Source organism: Perca flavescens, chromosome 8, assembly GCF_004354835.1.
Source record: "Perca flavescens isolate YP-PL-M2 chromosome 8, PFLA_1.0, whole genome shotgun sequence".
NCBI classification, from domain to species: Eukaryota; Metazoa; Chordata; class Actinopteri; order Perciformes; family Percidae; genus Perca; species Perca flavescens.
Window position 1 is genome coordinate 25,158,055 of NC_041338.1, and position 15,581 is coordinate 25,173,635.

At 40.9% G+C, this 15,581-nt stretch overlaps 2 protein-coding genes across 2 annotated transcripts; one reads left to right on the forward strand and one right to left on the reverse strand.

The window, feature by feature from the left end:
• The first annotated feature begins 187 nt into the window (after nt 1-187).
• lmf2a (lipase maturation factor 2a) lies at nt 188-9,073 on the forward strand. The gene is made up of 14 exons (XM_028586421.1): nt 188-457; nt 1,850-2,103; nt 2,198-2,226; nt 2,531-2,724; nt 3,288-3,466; nt 3,636-3,774; nt 4,160-4,288; nt 4,634-4,739; nt 4,838-4,934; nt 5,088-5,270; nt 5,529-5,697; nt 7,513-7,624; nt 7,982-8,090; nt 8,199-9,073. Exons 1-14 carry the CDS (start codon nt 364-366, stop codon nt 8,580-8,582), a joined length of 2,178 nt encoding a protein of 725 aa, XP_028442222.1. The 5' UTR covers nt 188-363; the 3' UTR covers nt 8,583-9,073.
• Nucleotides 9,074-9,243: 170 nt separating this feature from the next.
• miox (myo-inositol oxygenase) lies at nt 9,244-13,779 on the reverse strand. The gene is made up of 10 exons (XM_028586423.1): nt 13,762-13,779; nt 13,517-13,597; nt 12,494-12,574; nt 11,439-11,601; nt 11,286-11,353; nt 10,262-10,371; nt 9,829-9,896; nt 9,693-9,742; nt 9,434-9,546; nt 9,244-9,352 (listed from the first exon to the last, which is right to left on the reverse strand). Exons 1-10 carry the CDS (start codon nt 13,777-13,779, stop codon nt 9,244-9,246), a joined length of 861 nt encoding a protein of 286 aa, XP_028442224.1.
• Nucleotides 13,780-15,581: the final 1,802 nt, after the last annotated feature.

A 15,581-nucleotide genomic window follows, 5' to 3' on the forward strand; every position in this document is an offset into this window, starting at 1 on the left:
TGGAAACTTACACCAATGCACCCTAAATTAACCCAATATGTGTTACAGTAAGCGGACTTAGACAAAGCAACCAGCATTTAACACATACAGGTACTGTATGTTGTATGTTTACAGTACTATGTTTGTATGTTTTATCCGATGCTGCCTGAATGCAGCATAACGTTCAAACAAACTGCAGTGACATCTTGAGGCCGTTTGGGTGAACTTCTCATCAACCACTCATCGCTACGTGACGTGGCCCGTCCCCAGGCTAAGTTAAATTCATCCTGTCCCTGCTTCCCCGGCCCCGGCCGCTACAGGAGCAGACAGCGGCAACTCGGCAGTGAAAGCACAGACTGTCCCATCCAGCAGCTCGGCCCAAACATGAGGGAAATCATCCTGCCACGGCGCATGTTCCTCTGGAGCATGGCGGTCATCTATCTGGCTGCTTTTGTGTCCCTCTATATGCAGATACCAGGTGAGACCACAACTCTGCTAACTCTATGGAAGCTAGCTAACTTCTCCTACTACTAGCTGGGAAGTTGGCGCTCTGTCTTTCCGCGGTGAAGAAGACGTTTATGTGGGCTTCAGCAGAAAGGTGTACCTGCTCCTGTCTAACTTTACGAGCTAACCGCTGCGGAGAGAGACCCAACCTGTTGTAAAGCTGCACACAGGACAGATAACGTTAAGGATGCTTTATTTGAGGCGCCCAGCAGAAGTCTAAAAGACCTCGCCCACGCGACGTCACAGTGCCAACAGAAATTTCCAGTACATGGTTTCCACATTGCAATGTTTTTTTTTTTTTTTTAAACACAAAAAAAATGTTTATAGACCTTTTTAAACTTGGAATATGTATTTGCCAATTAATGGCATATTCAGAGTATATTGAATTAAATGCAAATACAGAAACTAGATCACATCAAGCTATGACGCGCAAACACACTTTAAAATAGACCGTACATGTTGAAACACATATATCTGGTGTTTTTCTTTCTATGAGGCTGCTTTACTACATTCATACTCCATTAGTAGTGGTTCCAACTACCAACCTTTTTCCTTCAGGGACCCCGGCCTTTTCTATCATTGAGTAAACTGACAACCCCTGACTAATTCATGGATGTTTCATTATATTCAATGCATAACAATAACAATACAGAACAACTGATAAACTCTTTAATTAACCCACATAGTTAATAAAACGAGCGATTTGCATACATTTTGAGCAGACTATCTTTCTGTAAATAATGCATCAGAGATGAACTTTTAATACAATTCTCTGTAATGTTTTTTTCAATATAGCCTTTTTAATATGCTTCTTTTTGACTTTTGTCTTCTTCTCCCTTAACGCTTGGCAATTGTTCATTGGCAATAGCTCTTTAGGTATTTTACTGCATACTTTTTTTAATGCACGACGAGACTGTTTAGCAGAGATGGGAAGGCTCTGTGAATATAGCTTCAGTGTTCACTCTTCACTGTGCCCTTATCCTGTTATATAAATAATAATATAATAACTTGATAATCCAAACTTTAAAAATTTTGTTTTCTTCACAGAAATGATTGAAATGCTGAGATAAAGGCCAGCTGTGTATTTAAAAAAAAATAATAATAAAAAAATAAAAAGCATTCTCCTTAAATCAAGAAGGCCTTGGCGACTCTGAGTGGGGGTCGGCACCCCAGGTTGGGAACCAGTGCTCTATAGTAGTGATAGATCCACTGACGGATACGGCACATGAAGAATTAAACAAAGAAATAAATTGCCAAATGCGGATGCTCCCATACAGTGCACAAAGAATCACTTATTGTTTGATGTGTATAAAACATAATCCTGTTTATTTTGATTCACGTTATTGCTGCCCATGTCTATTTCTAGGTCTCTATGGTAATGATGGGCTGTTGCCTGCTCGTTGGCAGCTGCGTTACAGCGGTAAGTCACTAGGGGAACAGCTGCTGTCCTCTCCCACCCTGCTGTGGCTGGGACCTCGGCTCGGCTTGGACACACACACCGCTATGGAGCTGCTGTGTCTCATAGGTGCTGCCCTGAGCCTTGCTGCCACGCTGGTAGAGGCTCTGCGAGACAGCGTGGTGTTTTTCTGCCTGTGGGCCTTGTACCTGTCCATGTACCAGGTGAGTCTACAGTGTCGACTGCACTTGGTTTTCTTTCACAGATTGCTGTCATGGTGTCTCTTCTCTCACTGGCCATTTTTGTTTCACGTTTCAGGTGGGCCAGGTTTTTCTCTACTTCCAATGGTGAGTAATGATCTGTGGATTTTTATATTTAATGTTTTGTAATTAACACAGTAGTGTTATGAATAGCAGGTGGTTAAAGGATCCCAAGATAGTTTTGGTGGTCGGCCCATAGGTTTATGTCATCCTCAGTCCACTGTTTGTAACATAGTAATGTTTGTCTCTGCTGCTGTGCAACAACACCATATACATCAACAAACTAGAATGACAACCCTGGTCCTCTTGTCCTCTCTGTCTGTCCCTTACTTGCAAATCATTCCATTCATTTCATTGTTTCCTGTTGCTCTTTCTACTTAACACTGTCCAGGGACAACTTGCTTCTGGAGACAGGGTTCCTCTGTATCCTTGTTGCTCCACTGACCTTAATCCGAGGGTCGCGAGGGGTAAGAGCGCATGATCGCGTGACCTTCTGGCTGATCCGCTGGTTGCTCTTTAGGCTCATGTTTGCCTCTGGTGTGGTGAAACTCACATCTCGTTGTCCCACATGGTGGGGCCTTACAGGTATGTTTCAGAGTCTGCAGGTTGTGCCTTTTTAAAGTGTATTGTAGTGAATATGTGTTGAGGGTAGAAAAAAATCAAATGTCACGATATTTTGGACCAAATACCTCAATGTCGCAACAATACTTTAGAGTTGACTATTGGTGCTTTCACAAAATATTAACCCAATGAGATTTTTGACAAATAATCCTCACGTACTCTGGATATGATGAATAAGTGGATAAAGGCAAAACAGCTAGAAAATTATATCAATTTACTGTGACCATGAAAAGAAAACACTTTTGCCATATTACGATATCCAAAATCTAAGACAATATCAAATATTGTATCACAATATTGATTTAATATCCTAGCCCTAGTTGAGGGTGTACGTCCCTTAAGAAAGGACATTACTACAATTTTGAAAACTGCAATTTGACTTTTGTGACATCTCAGCTGCTGTAACTGACATCAGCGCATTTAGAGTAACTGTTTTGTATTAACTTTTGTCAGGATCTTGTCCTATTTTTCAGTTGAATACATTCATTCTTTTTTTTTTTTTTTTTTTTTTTTACTGTGTGTTACAGCTCTGACGTATCACTATGAGACTCAGTGTATCCCCACCCCGCTGGCCTGGTTTGCCCTACAGTTGCCGGTGTGGTGGCATAAGTTGAGTGTGGTGGGGACCTTCGTAATAGAGATCGCTGCACCCCTGCTTTTCTTTAGCCCACTGCGCAGACTCCGGCTTGGGGCTTTTTACTTGCAGGTGGGTAGAAATTAGCAAATATACAATTAGCAAATATAATAAAAAGGGTGTGCATGTAAAGCACTTTGTTTTAGTTAAAACAAAAAAACTTGCACCCCTCTCAAGTAGCTGCTTGGTTTGTGCAATAGAAGAAATTATTGGTTAATTAGTTATTGTTTGTCTTGTGTAGGTGTTGCTTCAAGTGCTCATCATTTTGACTGGCAACTACAATTTCTTCAACCTGCTGACTTTGGCCCTGTGTCTGTCGCTTCTGGACGACCAGCATGTACACTTCTGGCTACGCAAGGCCGACAAGATCAGCAACAATGGTATGATGAAAACATAACTGCAGCATACGTATGCAGGCTATACTTTGTGAAGTCTAAAAATCAGCTTGAATAATAAAGTATGCAGGTAATCATCCAGATACACATTTGATAAGTAGCTTTGCACAGCTATAGGCTCAGTGTTGTTTCTCAGACAATATTTTTGTCATATGCTGTCATCAGCGTACGCCAGCATATTAAACACCCGCCATCACCTTCAAAATCAGTTGACGTGTGATTGGAAAAAGTTTTTCATTTTTAAACTTAAAAAAACTCTGCCTACAGAGTAACACACGGTGAAAGCTTAAATTTGGACCAGAGTGGTCTGTCCATTATGCCAAAGTTTACTTACCAGAGTATCATCATGCTCTCTCTTGGATGTGCTCAGACTCCAAGTTGCAGTCGTGGCTGTGTTACCTGCTGGAGCTGGCAGTCTGGGCTCTCATGATCTTTGGATCAATTGTATGCTTTGACCTGAAGCTGGATACAACGAAGAACAGCATCTCCTCCAGGACAGGTGTGTGTGTGTGTGTGTGTGTGTGTGTGTGTGTGTGTGTGTGTGTGTGTGTGTGTGTGTGTGTGTGTGTGTGTGTGTGTGTGTGTGTGTGTGTGTGTGTGTGTGTGTGTGTGTGTGTGTGTGTGTGTGTGTGTGTGTGTGTGTGTGTGTGTGTGTGTGTGTGTGTGTGTGTGTGTGTGTGTGTGTGTGTGTGTGTGTGTGTGTGTGTGTGTGTGTGTGTGTGTGTGTGTGTGTGTGTGTGTGTGTGTGTGTGTGTGTGTGTGTGTGTGTGTACACATGTATTTCCGTAGGAACAACTGCATATTGCAGTTCCTTTTTTTTTAATATACATTTTTGTCCTTGCAGCATTCACATTCCACCAGTTTAACCAGTTTCTGAAGACAGTCACTATCCCCTCGATCTGGATTGGTGTCCTCTCTCTCACCTGGGAGATGGTCACAGCCATGTTCAGGTGTGTGTCTGTGTGTGTGTGTCTGTCTGTCTGTCTGTCTGTCTGTCATTTTCTGTATTGCATGTTGTACAAACAACGTAAGTAATGGGTTTCTCTAGGTGTGCATGTGTCTCCGGTTTCTTGAAGAGGTTTTGGGGAACTCTCCAGTGGACTGTGTTTGCTGCTGCCACCGTCGCTATGTTCACTATAAGTCTGGTGGGTGCTGTTAGAAATACAGTAATGATTGAACTTCATATCATAAAGCTAATGAGTCATGTAGTTTAACCTTATAATTGATCAGAAATATTTCCTCAAACCTGGTTGCTATCACTCTTTATGTTGACTATGTTTTTTTTTTTTCTGTTCCAGGTGCCATTCAGCTATATAGAGTTTGACTCTCATGCCAGGTTGTGGCCGGGAGTGCGTCAGGCCTATGATATGGTGGATCGCTACCAACTGGTCAACTCATACGGACTGTTCAGGAGGATGACCGGGGTCAGTGGACGGCCAGAGGTTGTCATTGAGGGAAGCAACGATGGAGTCTCGTGGACGGTGAGAGAAAAGCGTTATCATGGACGATGGTTTGAACAGGATCTAAATATGCCTGTTAATGATGAAGGGCGTGCTATGCTAATGTTCTTTAAACATGCTGTATAACCCCTAAATTCCACCAGGCGCGTCTGTAACTGTACCCTAATACCGTGGAGGCACTACTAAACAATTTCATTATTAATAATTTTGCAGACTGACTGTCCTGCTACACTGTAGTAAGTTATTCCTATCAGTACGTTTTCTTTTTTATTCTTTTAGGAGATTGAGTTCATGTATAAGCCAGGCAACCTAAGTACAGCACCTGCTGTGCTGACACCCCACCAGCCCAGGTTGGACTGGCAAATGTGGTTTGCTGCCCTCGGGGATCAAACACAGGCTCCATGGTTCACCAGCCTCATATACAGCCTGCTGCAGGGCAAAAGAGATGGTATGCATCCTCAAGAGTGTCAACAATTTATTTTCCAGCTGTGTTTCCTGCCACTCTTTTATCTCCCTAAAGGACAATTCAACACAGAATCAAACTACCACTGCAGTGCTTTGTATTGGTTTGCAACTTCCAAGGATGCTGCACTTCTAGCCACAAACAAAATAGTGATATCACAGAAGGTGTTTTACCGTTTTGTCAGCTTATTGAAAAGGCCTTTATGTGACTACTCACTGACTGAGTTGTGACAAGAAATTAATCCAGTCCCAGATCATTGCAGCTGTGCTCACACTAATGTAAGGTCAGAGTGATTTTTAAAGGTGCAATATGTAATATTGTGTGTAATACTGGCAGCTAGCGGTTAAAATAGTTACTGCACTACCAATTCAAAATACTGGAGAGTCGTCTCCCCCGCCCCCTCCTGCCCGGACTGGAAGTTCACGGGGGTTGCCAGGCTGAGACCGCAGCATTCACAACAATGTTGCTAGACGCTTTTCTCACATAGCCAGACGTTACTCCACAGCACAGCCGAGTAGCTAACGGTAGATGCTGGCTATATTGACAGTCATAAAAACCCGTGCTCACGCGGAGCTCTGTAACCAACTGACAGACAAACTTTTTCGGCTTAAAATTACAGTATGAACCGCTAAAAACCCAACAACCTCACTGTCCTCTCCACACGCCAGTCAGGCACACTTCCTCGGCTTAGAATTACAATACGAAACGCTAAAAATACCACTACCTTGCCGACGGAACACACTTCATTGGCTTAGAATTACGGCAACAATCGCTAAACACACTGCAAACTCACAGTCCTCTCTTTCCGATTTACAGCCCCCCTCCCGTGGTTCAAAATAACTCACCGTTGTCGGCTCCAGCCACTGAAGAGGCTACACGCTGTAAACAGCCATGGGCTGCTTGCCTGGTCCTCCGGGTAACGTTAGCAGTTAGCAGGGTTAGCATGGCGGCGTTAGCCAGGACCAGTCGGGATCACTTTACTGGCTGTGTCTCAATTGTTTTTGCGAGTTACCAACTCGGTTACTCTAGCTATATAATTCAATGTGAGTACACAAATGTTGAAATGACAAAAAAATGCCCATCCCTAGTAGCTGTGATAAATTAGCATAAAGCTAATGCTTACTTGTTCAGGAGAAAATAAGCCAACTCTGCATCCTTTTGGGCTCTAAGCTGTCTCCATCTTTCAAATACATCTCCAATATTTACCAGGGGGTTGTTACGTCTCTGGTCACGCAACTGTTAGAAACATGCTGTATTCTTTTTTTTATGTCATGTAGAATCTATCTCCGTTGATCCTGTTCGTTTGTTTGCTGCTTTCATGGCTGTACTACCGTTACAGCTGTAGCGTGCTGGGTTTACGTTTTTTATTAGCATTGTTGTCAGAAAAGATAGTATTTCAGTTTAACATGTATCCTTAATATCTGATGAGGCATTGGTGTCATTTTTGGATTTATACAGTACAAATATTACATATTGGACCTTTTAAGTACGTTTCTCACTGTTTGTAAATGCCACTATGTGTAGAATTTTAAAAGCATCTCTTTGGTGCCCCCCACTGGTACTATCAAAACACTGCTGCGCCGTCTTTACTTTGATGAAAACAACTTATGGTATCTCTGTCGGGGTGTTAGTTTGGGACACAGAACATACTGTTCTTGGACCAGGGCTACAGGTACCTAAATGTTTCAACCCATAGAGCACAGAGCAGAAAATGTTTCAATGTTAAATTATGAAAAGAAGGCAGTGTTTGTTTTTGTAAGAACAAGCAGATCTCTGAAAGCTTTGTTTTATGTCCTGCAGTGATAGAGTTGATCCAGACCGATGTATCACAGTATCCGTTCTACCAGCAGCCTCCCACCTACCTCCGTGCCCACCGCTACAGATACTGGTTTACTGAACCGAAGGCTGACAGGTTCTTGACAGTTCTCTCTCTCTCTCTCTCTCTCTCTCTCTCTCTCTCTCTCTCTCTCTCTCTCTCTCTCTCTCTGTGTATAAAGAAATCTGATTGTTCTTGGCATTAAAGTAACCTGTGCGCATTTAGATCACGTTAAAACCTTACTGCCAAATTCAAACTCAATAAACAGCTAATAACATCCCTACAACAACAATAAACATGATTTATTAACATTTTCAGCAATTTTTAAAACAATTTTTAGTTAAGCGAGTTTAAGGTAGGCATTTAGAAGTTCACTTATTTTTTCCTGTGCAACCATGTCCTCAAAACATCAGGATATTTACTGTTTGGCTGGGTTTTTGTTTTTTTTGGCAGTTCCTACCCAAAGCGTTGGTGGAGGAGGGTCTATGATGAGGAATTTTATCCCACAGTGCACCTGGGCAGCACTTTCCTGGAGAGCATGCTCAATCAGCATGGACTCAAGGTAAATTTAATGTAAAAACATAATATTAGAAATGATGGAAAACAAGAGAAGGATGTGGGTAGGAAATGTCTTTTCATTCTTCTGTTGAATATTTATCTATATTTGTAGGACAAATTGCCTCCACGTCGTATGCCCAACAACACTGTTGCCCAGGCGGTGAGGTGGGTGCGCTCTCAGGTCAGAGGTGTTCCTACCCACATACTTATCTGGACTCTCATTGCCTCCAGCGTCACCCTCTGTCTGCTCCAGGGATTGCAAAACAGGAATAAACACACCGAAAGGACCCCACTCACTTGTATGGCCGCTGGGAACGATCACACAGATAATGTACCTGACGACTCTTCAGACCATTGTGGGAAGTCAGATGAACAACAGACAGCGGAGGAGGAGGAGGAGGAGGAGAAGAAAGAAGATGTACAGGACAGTGAAGATGAGGTGGAGGAGGGTGGAGGAGAGGAGAAAGAAGATGCCTGTGACGACGAAGAGGACTAGGTAAAAGAGGAGGCGTTAGACAGGAATGATAAGTTTTGAAAAAGATGAAGGTAATCCTGTTATAGACGGTTATCACCACCTGCCTTTTATATAATGTCACCAAAATGACCAAAGAAGTTGTTCTGTGCATAGTTGTAATTTTGGATAAGCCAATTATAACTTTATTTGTCTTCTCCCAGCCACACCTCACTGCAGTATATATTTCATAAATCAGTTGTCTACATCAGAAACCAATCGCTTAATTCACCACATCTTATCAGATGTTTAAAAAAAAAGAGAAATATGAATTTAAAATATAAGACGACGTGCGTGTGTGTGTATGTGTTCCATTACTGTGGTCTGCCTCTTGCTGTATCTACTGAACTAAAAAAAGTGCACTTTTTTTCTTCTTTCTTCCACAAATGTCTTTTGTTTCAGTGTTAGAAATGAAACCTCACACAATGTATTTTTAAAATGTTTTTTTTTCATATAATAAAGTACAATAAAATAAACACTTTTCTGTACATTTTAATCTGAAAATGTGTAAAAATTTTGAGTTATACAGTATATATGTAATTTGAATTGTCAGTATAGATCAATGCATATAAGAAATATGTGTGTACAGGAGATACTATATCACCCTCTACTATATGTGTTGCAGTTGAATTCAACGTTGTTTGTTTCACCACTTCAGTATTCCAGGACAGTACTTGTCGATCAGAGACTGGTAGTACGGCTTCAGCTTGTCGACGTCTGGGAGCTTGGTGCTCTTTGTGTACAGGTCAAATTTGCTGTGGACAGGATGGAAGATGTAGCTTCAGGTCAAAGCAGCGAGTGGGATAAAGTGCACATGAAGAGAGGAAGATGCTCACTTGAACTCTTGGACCCAGGGCAGCATGCGCAGGTCTTTGTCATTGCACAGGTGCATGTAGTCTCCGTGGGAGTGCCAGGGGTAGAACGAATGAAAGCGAATCATGTACAACCCCTGAAGACAGTCGGACAGAAAAAGAGTAGATCCAGAACTGAGCAGGTGAGGAGAGACAATCATTGCACACTTTCTGCTTTCGCTCCAATTTTAGTAATTGCCCAAAACATAACTTAAACAAAGATTTAATGTACTCATTTACTGACCTGCTCTGGAATGGAGCAGTTGTTAAACTTCATAACTCTGTAGAGATACTCTGAAGACAACAAGGCAAGCGGTCAGGTACAGTATCGTAGATAAACAGGTACTTTGTGTGTGGCTGAATGTGATGACGTCTCTTACCGTCATGGCCCCAGGACATGAGGACTTTGTCGAGTCCACAGTTTGATTCATAGATCCCGTATTCTGTACTAAAGAGCCAAAAAAAAACAGTAATTATGTAACGGGACAAATTCCCAGTACATCAAACAACTACCCTAAATGTGTCGATAATTGTAGTGCTGAAATAAACCCGGATAGTAGAGCAGAGTACTTTAAATGGTAACTGCATTGTATTTTTGTTTCATTTATTAAAATTGATGGACTGTGGACTACACATACTGAGAGGATAATTTAAATGTTTTAAATGCAAACAATTCACAGGTATATTTACATTGTAGATGGCAAAAAAACTGACCGAAAAAGTGTGGAACTTGTGGAAAACCTGAAGTACATCTCCTTAGGGTTAGGGGTAGATCAATCACATACTTTGTTAATGTAACATGAAAATACCAACTTGTAGCTGGTAGTTTTCTCATCTGGGTTATCCATAAAGGTATTGTCTCTGAACACAATGGAGTTTTGAAACTTGCAGCCCACTGGGAAGGTGTCACCTACTACAGCCCACTGCGAGCACACACACGCACGCACACACACACACACACACACAAAGCCTGCTATAAGAATGAATTATTTTGCTTCACATATATTATATAAAATGAAAGATGTCAAGTTATTCTCGTAATAATGATAATCTCTTATCAAAACACAGTTCAAGCATGCCTTGAATGAAAAGACAAGAAGGATTGAAGAGGGGTTATAGAAATCGCAATGGCAGTATTGGAAAGACAAAAACTAAAACTGGGAAGGACACAACATTTAAAAAAAAAAAAACTCAGATTGAGGAAAGGAAATCTGAAAGAGTGTGACATTAAAGTGGCTATATGTAGCTTTCAGTTTGTGTTGACTCTAGCAGCCGCTTTGGACAGAAGCGGTAGTGTTTTTACCACACCTGCTGTCGTAAAGGTCTTTTCTTTACGGTGCTTGAGCATTACTGGGAGGTCATACAGTTGCCATGAATGTTTTTCTCAGACAGAAAATCATTATCGGGTATCGCTCATGAGCCAAAGCATTAAGAAATTGTTGTAGCAATGACCGTAATAAAAACTTTCAAATAGCGCATTGGGAACTCATCCCTGAATGGCTAGTACTCGTTGCCTGCTCTGGTTGGGTTGGTTAGGTTTAGGCAAGGGGGTTAGGGGTTAGGGGTTAGGGTTAGTCAATCAGGGATGAGTTCCCTAATGAATATTCATGAGTCTTCCCTTACCACCCTGCAAAAAAATTACTAAAAACTATATAAAAATGGTGTTCTTTTCACTGTTAGTGTCGTTTGCTGTTACAGGTCATTTAAGACCATTGTATGAAAAATGACAGAGCTTCAGAAACATAAGATACATATAGTCACTTTAAGGTAGGAAATTGAACCCAGTTCAAAGTTTAGCAGCCTTGATGGAACTGTAATACCAAACAATGTGTCGTACCTGGGGTTCATCCCAAAGAGCCATTGTCTTCCCAACATCATGGATCAGACCCACCAACTGGAACCAGTCTTAGGAGAGATAGTGAATACAGATATTTATTTATGCGTACTTGTACACAGTGTGTGTATTTCTGTCTCTCTCCCTGTATGGTACCTTTGTCTGGGTGTGCTTGGCGGATGCCCTCAGCAGTCTGGAAGGCGTGGAAGGAGTTGGGGAAGTCCACATCAGGATCGGACTCGTCCACCAGCTGGTCTAGAGACATGATGGCGTCCATCATCCTCTTTTGGTCGTGGTTGCAGCCGGCCCATACAGAGTGCTGCAGGAAGGTACGAGTCATAGCATTACTGAGGAGGCTTTCTTTCTCAAACTTGCTAAGAAAGCCCCTGAACACCTCTGGGCAAAACAACTTTTTGAAATATTGCTGTCTTGTTGAATTTTCAGGCATAAAGGGACCAGGTTTGTGTGCAATTAATTTGTAGTGTCATGGAAAGCTTCTGTAGCTGGGTCACATACATAAAACAGGACAGTGTCTGTGTGTTACCTTTGGGAGAAGTGAAAATGAGGTTAATCAAACAACCTTTAGTTCAAACAACATCTTGTGGCTCTTTGCCTTTGGTGTGTTTGCTCAGTCGGACATGACGACTTGGTCATCCAGAGCAAAACAGACATTCACAAAATTCAAAGTACGATCAGTACAAGTAAAGTAAAATCAGTACGATTTAGTATAGTGGTGTCAAACTCATTTCACTTCATGGGCCACATATCCCTTATTTGATCTCAAGTGGGCCAGACTAGTAAACCACTCCAGAAAGATCAGAAACTGTATCTGCCACAGAGTGTTTTGCCAGTTTAATGTTGGCAAACACAAGTTGTTTCTGCTACAACAGCGTTCTAAGGCCATTGTAGGAAAAAAACAATGTTACAGACATGGGAGAAAGGGGTAATATTCTGAGAAAAAACTACAGAATTTCTAAGATTAAAATTGTAAATTTACGGAAAAAGAACTCTGATATATTTTCTGAGATTAAAGTGTTTAATTTGGAATTGGAATGAATTAATTCTCTGAAATTTGCACACAAGACATCCAGTTGGCCTGATTGGACCCTTTGGCGGGCCGTTTCTGGCCCACGGGCCGCATGTTTGACACCCTTGATTTAGTGCAAGACAAGTTCACCAAGTCCACCACACGTCCCCCTGTATTTACTCACCTTTTGTTTCACAAAGTCCAGCGTCTGATTGGTGTGCATCAGCTTGTATGTGTTGAACACACGGTCATTTAGACTTCCACTCTGAAACACACGTATGCAACACAGCAATACATTTACAGCATCTCAGGTTAATAAAATGCTATTGAGTAACTGCATGAAATCTTTTATGGCTGAAATGTATTTTGGCAATGACCTCTATGGTTTAAAGTATATCCTTGTGACTTTTTTTTTTTTTACATCACAGAGCATGAAGATTGCTACATAGCAACAAATGTAAACTTTTCATACTGGTAGCATTTACACTGACACACCAATAGTTTAGCCCATTTGCAGGTAATTTGCAGAAAAGCAGTCCATAAGATTTGTAAATGCAAACTGGATTTTCATATATTTTATTACTACAATCTATAATAGGAATGAAGGAAAACCAGATGTTAAAAAAAATCCACCACTGTTGAATACATAATCAGTGAAAATGAGAGATTTAGTAATCTATAGTACTGGTGTTTACTTATAATAGAGAGAGCACGGAGATTTAGTAATCTATGTTACTGGTGTTTACTTATAATAGAGAGAGCACTGCAGGGCAAATAGGGGATAACGCTCTGCTGAGAGACAGATGACTGAGAGAGAAATAATCATAGATCACCTCCTGAGATGCACTGTTTTTGAGAAACTTATTTATATACTGCATTTAATTGTAAATTAGATTCCTTCCTTCCTTCATTCTTTCCTCTCCTTAGCAGAAGATATAGCGGTCAGTCTCTAGTCCAGATATCAGGAACATTTTACCAATTTTCTCAAACCTGATTGCACAGTTTTATCCTTTTTAAAACACTTCTAAATGAGATTTTATTTTTTTATTTTTTATTACATATGTTGCCAATTGTGTTTTTGCATAATTATAACCCTCCCATACATGTAACAACATGCATTTCTCACCTCTGAATTCACCCCTCTGGCCATAAATGAATGCAGCAATAAATAAGTGTCATCATCCAAAGGAGAGCTTTGAATGCTTACCTTGAAGTTTCTGTAGTCTTCCTTTTCTTTGGGTTTATCCGTCTCCAAATTTGGCCGATATGCCAGAGACGGGTCTGGACCCTGCATTTGTAATAACAGACATTGCAGACAACACTTAGGTTTGACAAAGATAAATAACATATGTGCTTTCAAAATAAAATGACGTATTAAAAGTAGTTAAAATAGATTAAAGAAAAGGATAATATTGAAAGCACAGCCACGGTATTTATTAAGGACACACGTACGATGTTGATGACACGCATGGCTGACAGATGAACGTCTGTGTTGTGGTGTTTCGTTCCTCCTGCCTCTGTATATATCCTGCCGGTTTTAAAGGTAATGCTTTCAACCTGAACTGTAAGCCTGCATAAAGTGTACACCAATGTCCAGTCACACTTTAACCAAACCTCATCTAATGGGCTACCCTGTGTTGAACCTTGGCCTTGTGTGCGTATGTCTTTGTTTGTATGTGCATGTATGTGTGTCCATCCCAGGAAGAGTTTTTCGATCAGCAGGTTACCTGTTTGGACTGATGCAGCATGACTCAGTAGTTCTTTGTTCCGCAGTTAAGTTGTTTATCTCTAATCATATAATATATTTATTATTTAAAAGAAAACACATTTACTGAAATTTACAGATCTATTTTCTTTCCCAAAATCTGCATTCTTGTGGCAGTTTATACAGTACATCTGTTATCTATACCTGTATCTACACACAGAAAGAAGAAACCAAATAAGCTTCCACTGATACATTTTTAGTTCTGGTTATTGATTACATAACACAGACAACAGGGTCTGACCGTGATGGTGATTATTTCTCAGTATCAAATGTCCTGGTTCTGCGTAAGTTAGACCAAACACATAGCATAACACCTCTGCAGTGGTTGTGACTGAAATCTGTTCTGTTTGTTGTACCCGAGGTAAAGTTGACCTAAGTGTTCAAATAAGCCTCAGTTGGCAGTCAGTACGCACAATTTGTTGATTCCTGACGCAGCTACCAGATGCGCTGTTTGGCATCAGTCCCTCTCACAAACTTATAGTGTCATCAAAAAAGTGTTCTATAACATGTCAGATCATTTACAATGAGCTCTACCTAGAATACTAGGTATATATGTAGTACTTACATTACTTCCGTGTTTACCTAAATTTTCAACTTGTTTTATTTTTATTCAGGGGTTTCACCACTATATATACATATATATAACCGACATTAGTTAAATTACATTTTTTAGTAAAATATCAAGCTGTCAATGAAGTTTTCTAAAGAAACAATCTGCTAACAAACCAAGATTTATTCATTCAATTTATGTATCTTCTTCTTTGGTGGTCAGCATCCAGAGTTTTACCTGTGGTACATACTGCCACAACCATGGATGTATATTCTTGCAACAAATGCAAAATTGCAATGCATTGTGGGTGATACATACTTCTGGAGTGACCATCTTTCACTCACTCCCTCAGCCCTCCGAGGGTTGAGCTCACAAAGTTCACTTCAGTTTTCCGACAAATGGAACGACACTTCTGATGGCAGCAGGGATTCCCCGAGGGGACGTGAACGAGGGCATGTTGAACGACTACTGAAACGCAGCCATTTATAACAGAAAAGCCTGTGAAACAAACTGCAGGTGTGCAGTTTGAAATATGTGGGCATTCACAAGGGAGTTGGATTTAATGAAAAATGCTATCAAGTTGCATTATGGGAAATATAGGATCCAGTGTTTTTCGAACTTGTCCCATACTAGGGACTAAGAGATACGATATCTTGACCTCGACTGCTTTGATTCTTTTTTAAATCTCCTTTGTGATGCCATGAACCTGATTCTGATAATATGTGATCCTGATGAGTGCCACCTGTTCATGAGGAGGGGCGTTATATAACGGTACTTGATCCACTCTTTTCAGTGGCAGTGGTTTGGACTTTTTATTTTCCCTATCCGTGCACTCTCTTTCTAATGTGTGTGTGTGTGTGTGTGTGTGTGTGTGTGTGTGTGTGTGTGTGTGTGTGTGTGTGTGTGTGTGTGTGTGTGTGTGTGTGTTCATCATCACTAACATGGTGTGACACATTT

What these genes read in the sequence shown, in the direction of transcription:
- lmf2a (XM_028586421.1), top strand. Translation starts at nt 364, where the DNA reads ATGAGGGAAATCATCCTGCCACGGCGCATGTTCCTCTGGAGCATGGCG. An exon ending in TTGGGGCTTTTTACTTGCAG is followed by an intron (nt 3,467 to 3,635) that starts GTGGGTAGAAAT and finishes TGTCTTGTGTAG; the next exon opens with GTGTTGCTTCAAGTGCTCAT. An exon ending in CAGCATCTCCTCCAGGACAG is followed by an intron (nt 4,289 to 4,633) that starts GTGTGTGTGTGT and finishes TTGTCCTTGCAG; the next exon opens with CATTCACATTCCACCAGTTT.
- miox (XM_028586423.1), bottom strand. An exon ending in GAGAAAACTACCAGCTACAA is followed by an intron (nt 9,897 to 10,261) that starts GTTGGTATTTTC and finishes TTGGCTCTTTAG; the next exon opens with TACAGAATACGGGATCTATG. An exon ending in CATGTCCTGGGGCCATGACG is followed by an intron (nt 9,743 to 9,828) that starts GTAAGAGACGTC and finishes TGTTGTCTTCAG; the next exon opens with AGTATCTCTACAGAGTTATG.